This window comes from Benincasa hispida, chromosome 2 (assembly GCF_027475165.1).
Source record: "Benincasa hispida cultivar pf3 chromosome 2, pf3_genome.v1.1, whole genome shotgun sequence".
Taxonomy (NCBI): Eukaryota; Viridiplantae; Streptophyta; class Magnoliopsida; order Cucurbitales; family Cucurbitaceae; genus Benincasa; species Benincasa hispida.
This window is the reverse complement of record NC_143479.1, coordinates 8,159,544-8,178,930: the sequence shown is the minus strand read 5'-3', so window position 1 is coordinate 8,178,930 and position 19,387 is coordinate 8,159,544. Positions and strand designations below refer to the sequence as shown.

Sequence of the window (19,387 nt, the reverse complement as noted above, 5' to 3'; positions counted from 1 at the left end):
ATTGGGGCGAATTGATAGAGTATGTACTATTATGGATTGGTCTTGTAAATTTTGGAATCGTTCATATACATGAAAAGTAGTAGAAGAATGGAACTGTTAAGTTACGTTGGATATATTGAGTTGATATGTAGACATGAAATATGTACAATTGTTTATTTTAGTTGATGAAATTGCCTTATTGGAACCCATGTAATGCAAGAAATGAAAAATATAAATTAATTTCGAATGTTTAATTTGAAAAAAAAAACATAGATTACATTAAAAATGTGTCAAGAATTAAATAACTTGGCCATTATTTCGTGTCAAGATAAAAATATATTTGACATATAAAAAATGTCAAGAGTAATCACATATGATATGTAACAAATGTCAAACATTAATCCACTTGACATGTCATCAGTGTCAAGTGTATTATCTTTCTTGACACGAAAATTATATCAAGAAATTTTTGTCTTGACGTTTTTTCAGAATTAAGTTATCACATTATACTTGATAGTCGAATACTCGACGCTTTTATAAGTGTCAAGTATACTCTTTACTTAACATTGGAAAAACGTCATATAATCCAATTTATAGTAGCGGTAAAATAGTAAAAAATATAGCAAATAGTAAATACTGTAACAAATGTATTGAGGATTACAATATAGTATTTACTATATCAAGTTGTGGTTATTATAGTCATAAAATAGTTCTCACCCAAAATACACCGTTGTTATGTTCTAAACAAAATATATTATAATGATTAATTATTTTTACATTTTATTGTGAATAAAAAATGTAACATATTTGCCAAGCAAATAGGGATATTTTTACATTTTATAATGATTAATCATTTTTATTATGTTTTGTGTTCTTTTAGGGAAAAGTTCAATAATCCAAAATGTAAGTAAAAGACAATACAAAGAAATTTCTTTATCTATTTACCAAGCAAAAGACCTTTTCCTCTCTTTACTTTAACCAAAAGAAACAACATCAGATTAAATGTTGCACCAGTGCTCTTGACTGATGGAAAATAATAAAAGAGAAATTTAAGAAAAACAATAAAATTACTTAACTAGAGAACACTTTCTCAAAATTTTTATCACACTCAAGCTTAAAATGTTTCTAATGAGACGACTTGAAACTAAAGACATGACTCATTTTATGATTTCCCCTTATATAACTAATGAAAATAGTTGTCTCTCTTATATACCCACAATCATCCTTTTATCTAACTAATGTGGGACTTTGATTGCATTTCCAACAATCCTCTTCTTAAACAAAGGACCACTAAGCCTCCTCTCAAATAGTCATCCATCCATCTATTATCTAGACTAGCTCCTCTTTGCTCGACCACACCACCTATCCAATAGAGTTCACCCACGGATCACACCATGACTACTTCCAAGGCTCTATTATACATCTTTGTTCAACGTTTGAGGATTCTACCGACATAGCTAAGTTAGGAACATGGCTCTGATACCACTTGTTAGTAAAAAAAACTCTCATTTCTACGGCAGAATAAACATAAGATAATAACAGATAAATTAAAGAAAAACAATAAAACTGGAAACACACAAATTTATATGGAAAACTCTCAACTTGGAGAAAAACTACGACCCACTAAAAAGAAATTCACTTTACAAAAAATTGTTATAATCACATAGAACAATTCTCTCCCAGATCCCAATAACAAGAGTGCTCTCTCAAGCCTTTTATACCACTCATACTCTTTTTTCACTCTCATACTAGAGAATACATAACAAGAATTTAACTAGAGTTAGTACACTCGAGCTTAAAATGTTTCTAACTGGAACGACTTGAAACTCAAAGTATAGGCTTCTTTTATAGGCTTCGAGTCCATCCCATTCTTCAACTTAACTAATATGAAACAAATTGAACTTAAACCCAACTAAAATTAGTAAAAACATGAGCACTCTTAAAATTATTGGCAAAAATACGGTCTTTTTCCCTTTTCTTTCCCTGTTTCGAGTTGCGTCCCTTCCGAAAATACAACATATATGAAACTTGTAACTGGAGATGACATCTTCAGTGAAATCAACAAAATTGAAATTTTATTTTATTTTTTTTAAAAAATCTGTATCTACGTTATAAACGTTTCTTTTTACATTAATTTCTATATTTGTTTTTTTTTTTAAATTACTCCTCTTTATCTTTTCAATATTTAGTTTCTTGCAAATTCATATTAATATACATATATTTTTTTAATAATTTGGTTTAAATCTTGATTGGTTGATGAAATTTACACAACCCAACAAGACAAAAAAAAAAAAAATAAATAAAATGATATTTTACAAATAGTTTTCAAGAGTGTCATATTTTTGCCAAATTCTTTTTAAACAACTCTGCTTGTAGCATTTAATCCAAACAACTCCCTTTACTTTATTTTTAATTTTCAAGTGGGTGCACCAAATTTAGAAGCTCAATGATATTGATTTTTTTTTTCCAAACCAATAAATGAATTTGTGGACACCAAGTTGATGGTGTCAAAGATTTTATTTATATTGTAGAGTTATTATGAGCCCAATGACATACATCAAAGATGGTGATCCCATTTGTAAATAGTGGTTGAAATTGAAGGTTAGGTACAACCACAAATATGCATGATATGGATTACCAAACATCAAATACGCATGATTTCTCCACCATTTCCTAACTATCTTAATCTAACCTATTACCCAATTACTAATATTAACACGAACAACTAACACAAATAGATATTATACACTTTTCTTAAACTTGTCAAAATATTCAAATGTCCTTTTCTACCTTTGAGAGTGAAAACATTTATTTAGGCTACTCTTATCTCTATGCATCTCAGGGGTTGTCCAATAAGAAACTACCATCTGACAGTTTTTGTATTTTTTTTCCATAAAAGATTTATCTAATATGAAAGATTAACTGCATAAGGTTAAAAGTCGTTTAATTACTCTTTCGTCCCACGTGCTTGTAGGGATCTATTTTTATCATACTTTTATACTCTCATCTTGTTGAATTAAAAAACAACAATAAATATAAATTTCTATTGTATAGATAGATATAACTATACGAATAATTAATAATGAAGTATGCGTATAAATTGTCATGCCTAAGTTGTTAACTCATTGTTGGGTAGAGAAATATAGAATAAGTGAAGATATTGTGACAAAGTTGATGGGATGATTTGCAAAATATAACCAAAGTTGTAATTGTTAGGCAGTTGTAGAATTGAAAGGGATAAGTTATTGGATGAGGATAAGGTGTAAAAGCAAGCATGTGCGGTTCATTATTTTTAGCTCTACCTCTATCCTCATCTATTACCATTTTCCATAAATTTCCAATCTTCCTTTTTACTTAATAAATGTATATAAATATCGTCTCCTATATATATATATATATATATTGGGGAGAACTAACGAGAGAGAAAGTTACATATAATCTATAAAAAAAAATAACCTAATGCTCCACCAAATATCGGATAAAAAAATCTTGTGAGGTATTTTCAAATATTAAAAAATAAATAAAAATATTTATAAATATAGCAAATGATATTTTGTTATATTTACTATGGTTTGTAATAGGTTTCTAAATTTTATTGTATTTTTTTCGTTAAATTTAATGAACCTATTGTTAGAATTTGTAAAAGTAATAATATCGAATAAAATGAAATAAAGCTTAGACATTTTTTTTTTTTTAAAGTGTGACTTCATTTTAGTATTATACTTCTAGTGTTTTTTATTCATTTCGGTCTATGTACATTTAAAACTTGTATATGTTAATTCTCACAGTGACTTTTTCAATCCTTTCATCTATTTATTTTCTATGTATTTTTTTAAGTCTTAAACAAGAATACTATGCTCAACAAATTTTATTCTTTTTATAAGTATAAATATCATAATGAAGTTTAGAAAAATCAAAATAGTCATTTAAAAAACACATAATCCAAATTCGAATGTGAGACCGAAAAACAATTATAAAACATAGTAAACATGTAACTACTTACCTTCAAATTTGTTCGAGAGACCATTTTATATATGTGTTGTTGGAACTATGAGTAGTAGATGCTTTAACTTCTAAAGTTATATTCATTTTGACAAAAAATAAAGATTAATTTTTAAAAGATTTAATCAAACTTAAAAAAATGTTTTAATAACTATCGTTGAACTAGATTCATTTTATTAGTTGTGACCTTCAATATATATATATAAGCAATGATTAGATGTATTTTAGGATGCACTTAATCACTTGTTATTTTTTTCGTTAACACACAAATAATTTTTTAAAAAAATTATATATTTTAAAGAAAGAAAAATCTTATATAATATATTGTCATACGAAAGATGGATGCAGCTCGATTAACCAAAGTTTTTGCCCATATGTATATATATATACATATTACATGTGTATCTATTTGGTTGATTTTGTGTGTGGACTCCATTAATGGTGTCATTTTCCCTCACTCTCAGCCCACGACTGGCCATTTCTTTTCATTATTTCCTTCATTCTCTTTCTCCCTCACTCTCACAAATTGCTCTCCCTCCTTAACTCTCTCTGTTTATCACTCAACCGTACCTCATCTCTTCTCTCTCCCTTCACGTTCTCCATATTCTTCATACACTCTCTCTCTCTGCTTTTTCAGTTTCTTCCCTCTTTGGTTTACTTTACTCGGTGTTTGTCCGGAAGATGCCTAAATGGTGGCCTTCATCCACCGCCTAGTGCCCGAATCCAGTGTTCATCTTTTTCTGGCTACAGATTAGCTCGAGTTCCTCTGATTGAACTTCGAAAAGCTGTACTAGAGTGTTCCACCGGAGTTACTGACGGCGGAATTGAAGACATCTCAATCTTTCTCACCAGGGCTACTGCAAATCATTATCTGGCATTGGGATTTGCGTCTCACATAGCAGTGCCTGGGTATTTGCTTTCTTTCATACTTCTTAGTTTAATTCTTGTTTCGGACTTCAATCCTGAAATGCTATTAATCTGGATTTCAATTCCGTAAAGATCATCTTCTTTTCGTGTTTTATTATTATCATTCTGCTTTTTCCATCTACCTTCCGTATTGTTACTATAATTCCTGTTTAGAGCTACTGCAGATCATTTTTTTTTCCCTTCTTTTAAATTTTTAATCAAGAAATGAGTTTGGGGTTACTTTTTATTTATTTATTTATTTGGGCAGGGCTTGACCATTTTAGAAGTGCGCGAAACCCTGTCGCCGACTAAAATGATTTTAAAAAAAATGTAAAATCAGATAGGTTAAAATAGTTTTGGGTTTAATTGATTATCAATAATATCTCTTTTCGAGTTTCGAAGAGGAATGAAAATTTACTATTAAAAAAGTAAATTAAAATGTAAAACGTTTGTTTTATATTTAATTTTTTTAAAAACAGTAGTGAATTTTCATGTGAATGTAAATTATTTCCATCCTCCCGAGATTCTTATTATTTTAATGGTTAATTTGTACATTCCATCCCTATAATTTATAGTAGGTCAGCATTTAGGCATATATTTATAATAAGAATTTAGTCATTATTATAATGTAAATTAGTAAAATTTTATCATCTTTTTATCAAACGAATTAAATTATAAAAAATTATAGAGATTAAATTTTATTTTTTTTAAATTGAAATAAATTTGTAATTGAATCATTCTTAATTTAAATATATGAAGTAATGTATGTCTTAATTAATTGAACAATTGATGATGTGATTTTAACGAAAATTGACTCGATCAAATTGAAATGTCATTGATTTTGACTCATTTATATCCATATTCTTACTCTTTTTTCTGAGTACATATTCTATTAAACTCATTTCTATTTTCCCTGTTCTAATAATTCTCTAAATTTAAATTCTACTTCAATATAAAAGGGAAAATAGAAGATGAATACATCAAAATGACCACATTTAATTGATAGATTGAATGGCATTTTTTTTTTCTTCCTTAGAGTGCTGGCAAGGTTTGAAGTTTTGCACTTTCCATAAAGATTATTTAATGGGGGATTTAATATCTTTTTTAATTAACTCACTCTACTGCTGCTCTAAACTCTACATGCAGTTACTCTCTGTTTCTGCAAAATTGTGATTTTGTGAAGCTGGTGGGCTTCTCATTTTCTCCTCCAGAATTTTCACCGTTGATCGACTTCAAATTCTGTCACCCTTTTCTAGCTTGGTTTCCTGCCCTTTGGTAATTTTGGGAAACACTTTCTTGCCTTGTATTCGGTGGGTTGGATTGAAGTATTTGGTGACCATTTTATGTTTGTGGGCAGAGTAAATTAGCGATTTTGAGTAAACGTTATACCTTCAAAGCAAAATGGAAGAAAAAGGAGAGAAGCCTGAGGTTTTGGAAGCTGTATTGAAGGAAACTGTCGACTTGGTAACAGATCTAAACAATTTATTTGCCTTTGCTTGTTTTCATGTGGGAGTAATTTCCTAGCACTCACTCTCAGAATCATGTGAATGCAGGAAAACATTCCCATTGAAGAGGTTTTTGATAATCTGAGATGTAGCAAAGAGGGTCTTACCACAGCAGCTGCCGAGGAACGGCTTGTAATTTTTGGTCACAACAAGCTTGAGGAGAAGAAGGTAATCAATGTCTCACCTCTAATGTTGACAACCTTGTTATGTAGTAATTAAAATACTAATATCTTGTCTTGCTTTTCTTCCTAATAATTTTCCAGGAAAGTAAAATCTTGAAATTTTTGGGGTTTATGTGGAACCCCCTTTCATGGGTAATGGAAGCTGCTGCCATTATGGCCATTGCACTGGCAAATGGTGGAGTAAGTGCTCAGCTCTCAGCTTTTTGGTTGGTATTGTCATTTATCTCGGTATATCTCATCTTTACCTGACGTCCTTGTACTAAGATTACATAATACATTTTTGCGCAGGGAAAGCCTCCTGACTGGCAAGACTTTGTTGGTATTATCGCCCTGTTGCTTATCAACTCAACGATTAGTTTTATTGAGGAAAATAATGCCGGTAACGCTGCAGCTGCTCTAATGGCTAGTTTAGCTCCCCAAGCCAAGGTAACTGCAATTTTCTAATTACTTCATTATTTCGATCCATTAGGCTTCTCTTCTTCTCTGCCTCTTTAGACAAGTTGTTATTTGGCTTATTTGATTTTGTTCTTTTTATGTATATTGATAAAAGATTCTTCGAGATGGAAGGTGGAGCGTGCAAGATGCATCGGTTTTAGTTCCTGGTGATATTATAAGCATCAAACTTGGGGATATTATTCCAGCCGATGCTCGTCTTCTGGACGGGGATCCATTGAAAATCGATCAGGTGAGATCATGTTTGCTGACTAAATGTATATACTTTTTTCATTATGGTATTATTTTCCCCAAAAACTAAGTTTTCTGAATCCTGCTTTGAATTTTGCAGTCTGCTCTTACAGGCGAGTCCCTTCCCGTTACGAAAGGTCCCGGCGATGGCATATACTCTGGTTCTACTTGTAAACAAGGAGAGATTGAAGCGGTGGTCATTGCCACTGGTGTTCATACTTTCTTTGGCAAGGCTGCTCACCTTGTTGACACCACTAATCAAGTGGGACACTTCCAAAAGGTAAAGAAAGCTTTTGGTAAATTATGTTATGTGTGGATTTTTTTTAGTGTTGGATAAGAGTATGTTTATAAGTCATCTTTAGAGATAAAAATTGAAAATAATTTGTTTTTCATTTTTTATATTGAGCTTATTTGGTTGGATAGTTTTTAAGACTCACTTTCATAACAAAAGCAGCAGGAAACAAAACAGTATTTTGTTCTAAAGTATAACACGATTTGTATTATATTTTAATATTCATTTTGAGAATTTTTAGAAATACAACCAAACAATCCTAATTTCCGCCTGTTCCCTGTCTTGTAGGTCTTAACTGCAATAGGGAATTTCTGCATATGTTCAATTGCTGTGGGGATGATTACAGAAATTATAGTCATGTACCCAATTCAAGATCGTGAATATCGTCCTGGAATTGACAATCTTCTCGTGCTTCTGATTGGAGGAATTCCAATTGCCATGCCCACAGTACTCTCTGTGACAATGGCGATTGGCTCTCATAGGTTGTCTCAGCAGGTTTGCTAGGATTCCAAGAGTTCCTGTTAAGTGTAATTCAACTATGAAAAATGAATGATTGAGATATTGTAATAATTACTTGTAGGGTGCTATCACTAAGAGGATGACTGCAATTGAAGAGATGGCAGGTATGGATGTGCTTTGCAGTGACAAGACTGGAACACTGACATTAAACAAGCTAACTGTCGACAAAAATCTTGTTGAGGTTTGCAAGGAAATGTAGCCATGTTCAACTTATTTACATACATATCGTTCAACCTATGGTAAGTCATTCTGAATGGGATATCTGACTTGAAAATTTTAGGTTTTTGCTAAAGGAGTGGATGTGGATACTGTGGTTCTTATGGCCGCCCGGGCATCAAGAACAGAGAATCAAGATGCTATTGATACTGCTATTGTTGGGATGCTTGCTGACCCAAAAGAGGTTTCACTGATTTGTACATGCTTTGTTGCAAGGATTCATATTATATGTAACTACTCCGAGTATAATATATTCATCTATTTCTTTTTGTTGAAAGGCTCGTGCCGGTATTCAAGAAGTACACTTCCTTCCATTTAACCCTACTGATAAGCGGACTGCATTGACTTACATAGACCATGAGGGTAAAATGCATAGAGTCAGCAAAGGTGCACCAGAGCAGGTATATATTTGCCATTTTAGGTTGTATTGATGTTTCTGTTTTCCAACTGAAATTAAAAAACTGATTAGTTTCAGCTCACTGTACTATTTGTCTGTTGATTATGATCCTAGATTCTGAACCTTGCACACAATAAGTCAGAGATTGAGAGGAAAGTTCATGCAGTGATAGACAAGTTTGCAGAAAGAGGTTTACGCTCTCTTGCTGTGGCATACCAGGTATGTAGCGTCTCAATTTTGGACTGTTCCTTGTAATTAATATTATTTTATAATGTATTTTTACTGGTTTTGTTGTCATTTATACACACAGGAAGTTCCAGATGGTAGGAAGGAGAGTGCTGGAGGTCCATGGCAGTTTGTTGGCCTTCTGCCACTTTTTGACCCCCCAAGGCATGACAGTGCCGAGACAATAAGGAGGGCCTTAAATCTTGGAGTGAATGTGAAGATGATTACTGGTACCTATTTTTGGTAGCCAATCTGTAGAGAAAGTTAACATCATTACATCTGAACCGGGGTTAAAAATGAATACATGTAGTTTTTATCTTAAGGCTTGGATTTACCGTGGATGCCAATATCCCCTATTTTTCATATGCCTTCAATTTACTTTGGATGAAACGTCAAGCTGTTACCTTCGTTTGATTGGATTTAAGAGTAAAGCCATAAATGAATGCACGAAAAGGGAACGTGATGTAAATATTAGGTGACATATATGTTGATTTCTTCATGTGAAAGAAATTTTAAAAATATGTTTTGACTAGTTTTTTTTTTTTTTTTTTTTTTTTTTGGTTGTGTTTGGCGTCGTAGAACTGGGAATAGTGTGGCTAGTTTAGGTTTTCTGATCCTTTTTGCCTTTTAGGTGACCAACTGGCTATTGGAAAGGAAACAGGACGTCGCTTGGGGATGGGAACCAACATGTATCCGTCATCTGCTCTATTAGGTCAGGACAAGGACGAGTCTATTGCTGCTTTACCTGTTGATGAACTGATAGAAAAAGCTGATGGCTTTGCTGGTGTTTTTCCTGGTAAATCTTGTCTCCCAATGAGTTTTCCTCTTTTCTAAGATATAGAGTTCTTGAAGTCATGACATTCATGCACTACTACATGTTCTTATCCTCTATTGATTCATTGATATTGTTTTCAATCCAGAGCACAAATATGAGATTGTAAAGCGCCTGCAGGCAAGGAAACATATCTGTGGAATGACTGGCGATGGAGTAAATGATGCTCCCGCCCTTAAAAAAGCAGACATAGGGATAGCTGTTGCTGATGCTACTGATGCTGCTCGCAGTGCTTCAGACATAGTCCTTACAGAGCCTGGTCTGAGTGTTATCATTAGTGCTGTTTTGACGAGCCGAGCAATCTTTCAGAGGATGAAAAATTACACTGTAAGCAGATTATTTCATATCCCATTGTTTAGTTTGCTCCATTTCTCGTTTGAAAAATTATTGTCGATAATGCCTCAACTTCACTTTCACAGTTTTTTCAAGTATGTGTTGTATAGTAGTGAATCAGTGATCTTCTTCTTCTTCGACACCCCCCACCCAACCCCCTTTTTTTTTAATATTAATTATGGAAGAGGTATGTGTTGATATATTTACTGAATTTCTGCATGTAGCAGATATGTGCAGTTTCAATTCTTCATCATCTGATTTATATCATTGTTATGGAAGAGAGGTTTGTGACGATATATACTAACTAAAATTCTTTATGTGACAGATATATGCAGTTTCAATCACTATTCGTATAGTGGTAAGTAAATGGTGGTTCTGTTCAGATTCAAATTCCTGGCATCTCTATATTCTTTTTGTTAATCCATTCATTCAAGTATTTTTTGATATCATGATCTAAAAGTGTTATCTTGTATGTTGCTTGTCAACAGCTTGGTTTCATGTTGCTGGCTCTCATATGGAAATTTGACTTCCCTCCATTTATGGTGCTTATCATTGCCATTCTCAATGATGGTTCGTATTTATATTCCCTCCCCCTCCCTCCCTAAAATTTATTGCCATTAGCATCATATACATGATGAGACTTATCACTGAGTGAGTGTACTCTTAGATTTCGGCCATAGACACTGCAAGCTGCCAACCAACTATATCTCCTTGTTAAGATGTGTGAAATTTGCAATTTCATTCAAAGCTACAAGTACTGATTGTTACAACTTCTGGTTGGAATATGAATTTCTTAAAAGATGATTAATTTGTTGCGAGAGCAAATTGGAAATGTTTTTCAAGTTCTTACTTTAACTACTGAGAAGTTTTTTTTATTAATTGAAGAAACTTTGTGATAATAGGTACAATAATGACGATATCGAAGGATAGAGTGAAACCATCTCCTTTGCCTGATAGCTGGAAGCTGGCCGAAATTTTTACAACTGGCATTATACTTGGTGGTTACTTGGCAATGATGACTGTTATCTTCTTTTGGGCAGCCTATAAGACAAACTTTTTTCCAGTAAGATAGCTGCATCTGTCCATTGGAAGATTGCATTTAGAACTCTATGATCAGTGTTGACAGCCAGCAATTGTGTTATCTTGTCAGTTATTCTTACAACTAGTGATCTTCTATTAGATTGATTAGCCGATTTACTTGCTTGTTTTCAGCGAGTCTTTGGGGTGGCAACTCTTGAGAAAACTGCGCACGATGACATTAGGAAACTGGCATCAGCAGTGTATCTGCAAGTAAGCACTATAAGTCAGGCTCTCATATTTGTTACACGCTCTCGAAGTTGGTCTTATGTGGAGCGTCCTGGGTTATTACTGGTTGTGGCTTTTCTGGTTGCACAGCTGGTGAGTGGACTTCCATTAAACTTCAGTATAGATTTTTGTATGCAAAGTTATGATTAGAACTGAACTGGTTCTTCTTTCTCTCATGAACAGATTGCTACTTTAATTGCGGTTTATGCAAATTGGAGCTTTGCTGCCATTGAAGGAATTGGATGGGGTTGGGCTGGTGTTATCTGGCTTTACAACATTATCTTTTACATACCACTTGATCTCATTAAGTTCTTTATACGATATGCTTTGAGTGGGAGGGCTTGGGATCTTGTTATCGAACAGAGGGTATCTCTCTCCCCCTGCTGAGTTACTTAATGTGATTTTCCTATTAGTTGTGTCATGATTGAGTCATTTCTTGGCATGTAGATTGCCTTTACGAGGCAAAAGGACTTCGGGAAGGAACAACGGGAGCTACAATGGGCTCATGCGCAAAGAACATTACATGGATTACAAGCACCTGATGCCAAAATGTTCCACGACCGAACTCACTTCACCGAGCTCAATCAGATGGCTGAAGAAGCCAAAAGGAGAGCTGAAATTGCAAGGTATATACACTGAACCTGAAGAACTAATTGTTTCAGATATAAATTCTTTTTCTCCTTTGCAAGAGACAACATCTAGATGGTTAGTTTGTAACCCTCTTAGAATGAAGTGTTTCATATTTAGAATAAAAGAGGTTGGTTTCTGCATCATTATGCTTGCTTTCTCACTTCTCAGTGTTGTTCTTGGGCCATATTTGTTTCAGGTTGAGGGAACTACACACCCTGAAAGGCCATGTTGAATCAGTGGTGAGGCTGAAAGGACTTGACATTGACACAATTCAGCAAGCTTACACAGTATGAGAAGAAACACTTTTTGATCACTCTTACTGTAAATCAAGGAAACTGTGGTAGTTTTGAAAGTGAAGAAAACTGTTGCAAAACCATAAACAAAGTTTCTTTATTTTGTTTAGTATTCTAAATGGGTCATAATGTCTATTTTAATGAATATCTAAATCACTTGTCTCTACCCAACCTTAGCAAAGCAACTTTAAAAAGGTTATGATGTAGCCCTTGTATTCTGCATTTTGAAAAATGCTTTAGTAGGTCTCTACGACCAACTTTTTTTTTGTAGCTACACAGATTAGTTTATTGCATTACCTTTTTTGTTGTTAACGTTACATTTAAAATTTTAAAAGAAAATATAATTTTTTTCTCCTCTGCTCTCTCTCTCTCCCAAACGGTTGCACCTCCCCGCTTTCCAATGTCTAAAGAACTTTGAAATAACTGTGAATCATGATTTGAAGTATTTCGGTTGTTCACATCATTCTCTCCTCCTTTCGAAGATTTCGTCCTATAATCTAAACTATCACTTTGAAGAGCAAATTTATAGTCATCATCATTTGTCATCTTAAACCTCCTACCATGGATGGATTCATCAACAAACTTGGAGCAATATTTCTCAAGTAATAAGTAGTGTAATAGTTTGTACTTCACACATGGTCGACATTACTCCTAATTTAGTTTTTTGATTTCTGTAAAAATTCAAAACAAACACTAGATACACAAGGATTGAGTGCACCTTAGAACTAGAAGACACAATAGACTCTCTTGCATACAGATAGCTCAAAGACGAGTCGATTGAAGAAGATAATTTTATCATCACTAATTCTAAAGGTTGGACTCATTCTCTCGATATCTCCTTCCTTTTCACTACTTTGTACATTACTCTCATAGTTTCCTTTTTCATTCTCTTCTTCTAGTGTCTTTGTTCCTTATTCTCTTTCTCAAATTTTGGTTGAACAAAATGTGTTTCTTTAATCTACCTCATCCTAATTGACCTTTGATGTTCTAGTTGGTGTTTAGATTTTGTTCGTGTTTATTGTCGTCGTAGGCCCCTTGTGGGTTTGGTCTTTTGACCCGTTTCTCTCGATCTGGTCTCGCTTTCCGAATTGACCTACATAGGAGATCCCCATATCGATGTGGTGCTAAGCTTACCATAAATTACTACAAGTAGTGTATAGTTTAGCTAAGTGCATAAGAAGTAAGAGCATAGCATTTTTTTGGAGATTACTTATTCTCCCTTTTGAGGTCGTTCGAACGAGGCTATTTATAATGTCTTTCCTCTGACAGCCGCATGTAGTTACGTGTAGTTCGAGCGGGATTGTTTCTGGCGCTTGAGGTTGTAGGGTGGCAAATCGAGCATAACTCGACTATTCCCGATTGATATATATTTACCAGCTTGATTGGTCGGTTCAAACTCCAGGACTCTAACTTTTCTCTTTTGGGATACACATTCCCTATACTTCTCCTCTCAGTATCCCTTGGGCTCGGGCTTGCTCGTGAGCTTTGAGTATTGTCTTGGATAACCCACAATATGTGTTTATCCTCTTGAGACTTGGCATAACAACCTCCATTCTTAGATTGATTAATTTTTTAATCAATTTACTTATAGATTTGTGTAGTTCTACCTATAGTCGTTGTCCTAGAGGCTTTGTTAAGTCATGCATCTCTTTGTTATATTCAGGCTATTAAAACTAAGCCTCTAACTATAGGTTTCTTAAAGATAAATCACCTAATTTTTTAGAAGCCATAGATGTGTTTCATCAACCCATTTAATGGGGGTGTAAATTTGTTAAGATGTAAAACATGTATGCTCGCTCAATTTGATCATGTTGATAATGACATCATTTCTATATCTATAAGGAAAGATAGAGAAACACACAAAAATCTGACTTAAAATTATTGCTTTAGCATAGCTAAGTTTTGACCATTTTAGGATGAATTATATTGGGTCCATAAATAAATACATAGCTATAGAATATCCAGCATAGAACCCACCTTAACTACTTTACAACAAAAGGGCTATCAAATATCGAAGAAGACAAGACAACCCAATAGGCCATAAAATTAGAACGTGTTGAATTCTTAACGTATTAAAACTCTTCTATTTTCAGCCATTAATACTAATTTGGTTCTAATTGCATGCGACGTTAGAACCTCCATTGGTCGGTACTGATTAGGATGTGCAACCATCTTACCAATAATAAATGTATATTCTTTCTCGTACATTATATACACTTTTTAATACATAAACAATCCGACTTCAAATATATGTATTATTAAAATGCTAGATATGAGTATCGGAGTTTTAGAAAGCCCTCCTAAATGTGCGGCTAAGCTGAAGGTGCAGGTCTGACGCCTCAACTTGAAAAGATAAGACTCACAAAATAAGGCACGCCTTTTGTGAAATCCCAAGGCTCAAAGCCTTGGACCTTGAGGTTTTTTCATTATTTAAAAAAAAAAAATAGTAATAGTTAGGACTTTTCCTTCTTTATTAACTAAAAAAATCAAATTTTCTAAGCCTAACTGTAAAATTTCTTGTATCCAAGGTTTTTTCCTCCATATTTCCACTTTAACTATGCTTTCTCTTCTTTATTCATACTTTTATTTATAGTGTACCTCATAAAAAAAGAATGCCTGCATTTTTCTTTGTGTCTTGTGCTTAAGCCTCAGAAGACTATTATGCTTTATTGTGCCTTGAATTTTTAAGAAACATTGTGAGCATGTACTAGAGCCAATAGAGTGTTAGTTGAGGTACATATAAACTATTGAGTGAGTTGATATTGAATAATTGAATCATAACAGTTGAGAATGCGATGAAAGTCTCTCATTGACTAGTTAAGAGGAAAATCATATATATACAAATGAAGGGACAACGTCGCCATTGATATAAGACATTTGGTATGAAACGAAAAGCAAAACCACGACAGTTTATGTTCAAAGTGGACAATATCATACTTTTATAAAACTACATTACGGATAAATGATAAACGTATAGGCCATTGTTCTATGGAATACTCGTAAAGTTTTGAAAAGTCTCACTCTATCCATTCACATGTTCATTTATATTTTATAGTAATATTCCTATTCATTCTCCCATCAAAGTTTGTGGCCTTGAAGCTTCAGAAGGAAACCTTAAACCGAATACAAAACTCAGAATTTTCCTCTCTTCATTTCCATTTCTTCTTGCTTTGTGTGGATCAAATTCAAACAAGGAATGCCCTCCACAATCACAGAACCTGGTTTTGTAACATCTACCCTACCCTGTCATGCCACTGTCAATAATTTATGCATTATAAGTTCTATACATAATTTTTTTTTGCTTTAACAACCCCAAGTTCAAAATCTACTCCATCTGAAAACAAGGTTGATTAGCTCATTATTTAAGCCCTGCTGATATATATATATATATATATATATATATATGTATGTATGTATGTATGTATGTATGTATATACGTGTGTATATATATATCAAACACTATTTTTCTCTGGTTCTTTTGATATCAAGTGAATTTCAGAGGCATTTTGAGTTGCCCCTTTGTACTTATACCACTTTGCACAAACTAGAAAGTAGCACAGATTAACTAACTCAATACCAGTAAGGAAGTAATAAAAGTAATCCAATCTCCCCTTATTGAGATCCTCAGGCAACCAATCTCCATACTTAGATCCGTTGCTCATTCTATGAACCAGTATTATCAACAGTCCATTCAAATAGCTCCCACCTGCAATGGCACAAAAGAACATTGACCCTCCAATGCTCCTCATATTCTCTGGGAATTGCTTGTAATAAAATTCCAATTGGCTCACTGCCCCAAACCCATCAGCCAATCCATATAATGTCAGCTGAGGAATCAGCCATGAGGCCGACATCGATGAAATTGCCCCTTTTCGTGGCTCAATTCCCATTGTTGGCTTTGTAAGGGCAATTGCTCTTCTTCTATCTTCAACTATTCCAGACAAAAGCATTGTCATTGTGGACAAAAATATTCCAATCCCTTGCCTTTGGAGAATGGTGATTCCACCTTCTTTTTTGGTAACTTTTTGAAGGAAAGGGACTACGATTCGATCGTAAATGGGGAGCCAAATGCTAAGGCTTAGCATTGCAAAGACTGTGTAGGATGCTGCTGGGATTGTGAAGTTTCCTAGACGCCTGTTTGATTGAACGGCTTGAAATACTGCATAAGTTTGTTGTTGGGACTGAGCAACAAAGAATAGAACTCCTGTTAACCATACTGGTAGCACTCTCACCAAACACTTCACTTCTTCCACTTGTTGCATACTGCAAAGTCTCCATGGATCTGCTGCTGATCCATCCTCCTTTATTTGGTCTTCTGCTGTTATGATTGCTGCTTTGTCTAGAAATCTGTTCACCAACATGAATTTGTGTTGCTCAATTAGTTCATGTGAAGGGATATAATAAGGAATAAGGAATGACTTTCTGTGTGTAGCCATTTCAAATAGACTCTAAGTCATTTTTAGTGAAACTAATAGTAAAGTTACCTGAGCTTATATCCGAAATGGATAATATGAGGTTTTGTACGAATGTTCCATTTTTGGAGGCGTTAATGGTGGAATGATTCAATCCTAAAAAACGAATGAAAACTAACCTTTTGATTACGTCATAGAGCACAATCGCGTAAGGACGTTCCTCTTCTTGAGAAATAATTGGAGCTTTAATGCGATATTCATTTCAATCGAGATTTTTCTTTTAATCAATAGTTAGCCAACCAGTGATTAAAAATGAAAATCGCATTAGAGCCCCGACTATTTTGCGATGGCTGTGACGTCCTTAATGCAATAATACTTTCCAAGCGGTGAAGTACTCTATGACATAAGTAAAAGGTTTGTTTTCATTAGTTTTCTAGGATTGGGTCATTCCACGTTAAAGCCGTTGGGATTGGATCATCCGTATAAAAATCTTGGATAATATCATATGATTATCGAATTATGGGGTGAGATAAAAAAAGGGTTGGAGGGTTTTATACCTGAACTGATCTGAATAGGAAAGTTTGGAGTTAATGGATCCAGGAGGTGTGTAGTCGAAGAGAGAAAGCCATGGTTGTTCTGGTTGCTTGAGTTTTCTTTTCTTAATAGCAACCACTAGAACTTGTGCAACGCTGGTCATTGGACTGCCAGTGGCTTGCACTTTCACATAGATTTTAGAACCCACAAAGAAGAGTATACAAGCAATCAGCATAAGAATTGCTGGAATTCCCAATCCCAGAGCCCAGCTGACATTGGTTTGCACATACACAATGACTGTCAATGACACCATCATTGCAAAAGTGTAAGTGAAAACATACCAATTGAAGAAACTATTGATCCCTTTCTTCCCAGCTTCTGTATTTGGATTAAACTGATCAGCTCCAAAGGCCAAATTACATGGTCTAATGCCGCCAGCTCCAATTATCATAAAGCCAAATCCAACCAACAGAAAAGTCATCTGCCCTGGCGATGGCCCTTTACACAAATCTTGTATACAGTGAGGTGGATGCAAGTTCTTAAATGCTGCTGTGAGATGAATTACAAGCAACCCCTTCAATGGAAAACAAACATTAATCCTACAAATGTATGGTAAATGGGAAAAAGTTCAAAATTTTAATATCATATGTGAAAAAAAAAGTACCAAGAAAGAGGCTACAATAGCAAATCCCAAGGTTTTATAGCGACCAAAGTAAGTATCACAAAGGAAAGCTCCAACCAAAGTGACTAAATTAGTGCTGCCATTGAAGACACTAAGAAGAGTTGCAGCTGTTATACTCTTCATATTGAAGACTGAAGTCAAATAAATCAAAAGGTTTGCTAATGTTCCAATAGCTCCCAGCTTCTCAAAAGTCTCATTCCCTGAATGAAAAACAACATAAACAACAAACAAAAGACATGTAACAGAACAGAAAACAGAACAGAAATGAAACATTACCTATGACAAAAGGCATGGCTTTCCAGCCTTTGTAATGAATTTGAGTCTCCCCATCATCATTTTTTGGAGCTGTTTCTTCATTTTTCTTCTCCATGTTTTTGAGTTTTCTCTCTCTGTATGTGTGTGTGTGTGTGTGTAACAAGTGCCCAAGTCTGCTGTATTTATCCCATTTTTGTGGATGAAGTTTAAGTTAGAAAAATGTTCATTAGAAAACAAAATTGGGGTCTTTTTGGTTTTACTGAAATGTGATGCTGTCGTTTAGGAAATGAAAATTTCACATTGCTTTGTCTATAAAACAAGAGCATGCGGCTGACTTAGCATGGACCACGCCACTGGCTACAGCCGACCTCACAACAAGTTCGATCATTTTGCTCAAAATTTGGTCACGACACTGTAAATATTATCTGCACATTTTCTGGCTGTACATAATTGTATGGTTGCTAATACCGACCTAATTCAAACCACTCTACTCTTTTTTTTACACTTCTTATTTTAATTTTACTTCCATACTTTGTTGCAAATCTAATTCAACAACCACAGTTTAGTGGTAATTTATGCAATTATTCTTTTTCTGGAGGTTCAAAATTAACTTTCTATAGGAAAGAGATTGATTTGATTCGCCATAAAACCTTTTATTATTCATTATTTTCGGTCAAACCACCTATTTAATTCAAATTTTTTGGTAGGTAATTAATACAATTTTAAAATTTAGTCATCTGAATATACTTTTGGTCTCTAAACTTTTACAAAAGTAATAATTTAGTCATGAACTTTAGTTGTAACGATTTAGTTTATGTAGTTTTAAATTTATACAATTTAGTCCCAAAACTTTAATAAGTATCGGTTTAATCTTTGTACTTTACAATTTATAACGATTTAATCCTTGTTGTAAAAAATTTCATCAAAATAAGTACCAATTTTTTATTATATATCTAATTAGTCCTTATAATTTATAGATAAATTTGAATTTTGATCGATTTATTGATCTGCATGTGTAAGAAAGTTCATTAAATCTTAATATATTTTCCACCATAGGAATTAAATCAGGAACCAAAATGTTACTTATTAAAGCTCAAGGACTAAATTGTTACACGTTTGAAAACATATGGACTAAATCATTTTCAACTAAAGTTTAAGGACTATTTAATCTATAGTATATAACTTACCTAAATTAGTTGTTTGT

General features: G+C 33.8%; 2 protein-coding genes across 3 annotated transcripts; one reads left to right on the top strand and one right to left on the bottom strand.

The window, feature by feature from the left end:
• Positions 1-4,325: 4,325 nt before the first annotated feature.
• On the top strand, positions 4,326-12,612 carry LOC120071229 (plasma membrane ATPase 3). Of its 2 annotated transcripts, none has more exons than XM_039023362.2 (23): positions 4,326-4,890; positions 6,034-6,162; positions 6,245-6,351; positions 6,441-6,560; positions 6,656-6,754; positions 6,863-7,000; positions 7,125-7,259; positions 7,359-7,538; positions 7,839-8,045; positions 8,131-8,250; positions 8,350-8,469; positions 8,564-8,686; positions 8,797-8,901; positions 8,993-9,137; positions 9,539-9,703; positions 9,828-10,066; positions 10,398-10,430; positions 10,561-10,642; positions 10,975-11,135; positions 11,285-11,470; positions 11,561-11,743; positions 11,825-12,003; positions 12,204-12,612. In XM_039023362.2, the coding sequence occupies exons 3-23, from the start codon at positions 6,289-6,291 to the stop codon at positions 12,298-12,300; spliced, it is 2,880 nt and encodes a 959-aa protein (XP_038879290.1). In that variant the 5' UTR covers positions 4,326-4,890; positions 6,034-6,162; positions 6,245-6,288; the 3' UTR covers positions 12,301-12,612. The 2 variants fall into 2 exon arrangements, with proteins under 2 accessions (XP_038879290.1, XP_090166933.1); XM_090310807.1 differs by lacking the exon at positions 4,326-4,890 and adding an exon at positions 5,871-5,935.
• A 3,134-nt stretch (positions 12,613-15,746) lies between these two features.
• LOC120071600 (protein NRT1/ PTR FAMILY 2.11-like) lies at positions 15,747-18,460 on the bottom strand. Its single transcript, XM_039023944.2, has 4 exons — positions 18,205-18,460; positions 17,911-18,128; positions 17,270-17,820; positions 15,747-16,647 (listed from the first exon to the last, which is right to left on the bottom strand). The coding sequence occupies exons 1-4, from the start codon at positions 18,296-18,298 to the stop codon at positions 15,753-15,755; spliced, it is 1,758 nt and encodes a 585-aa protein (XP_038879872.1). The 5' UTR covers positions 18,299-18,460; the 3' UTR covers positions 15,747-15,752.
• Between the last annotated feature and the right edge of the window lie 927 nt (positions 18,461-19,387).

Coding starts and splice junctions, on each gene's coding strand:
- LOC120071229 (XM_039023362.2), top strand. CDS start 6,289: ATGGAAGAAAAAGGAGAGAAGCCTGAGGTTTTGGAAGCTGTATTGAAG. Junction 10,643..10,974: donor CATTGCCATTCTCAATGATG/GTTCGTATTTAT, acceptor TTGTGATAATAG/GTACAATAATGACGATATCG. Junction 11,471..11,560: donor CTTTTCTGGTTGCACAGCTG/GTGAGTGGACTT, acceptor TCTCATGAACAG/ATTGCTACTTTAATTGCGGT.
- LOC120071600 (XM_039023944.2), bottom strand. CDS start 18,298: ATGGAGAAGAAAAATGAAGAAACAGCTCCAAAAAATGATGATGGGGAG. Junction 17,821..17,910: donor CTATTGTAGCCTCTTTCTTG/GTACTTTTTTTT, acceptor TTTCCATTGAAG/GGGTTGCTTGTAATTCATCT. Junction 16,648..17,269: donor TCCTATTCAGATCAGTTCAG/GTATAAAACCCT, acceptor GTTGGTGAACAG/ATTTCTAGACAAAGCAGCAA.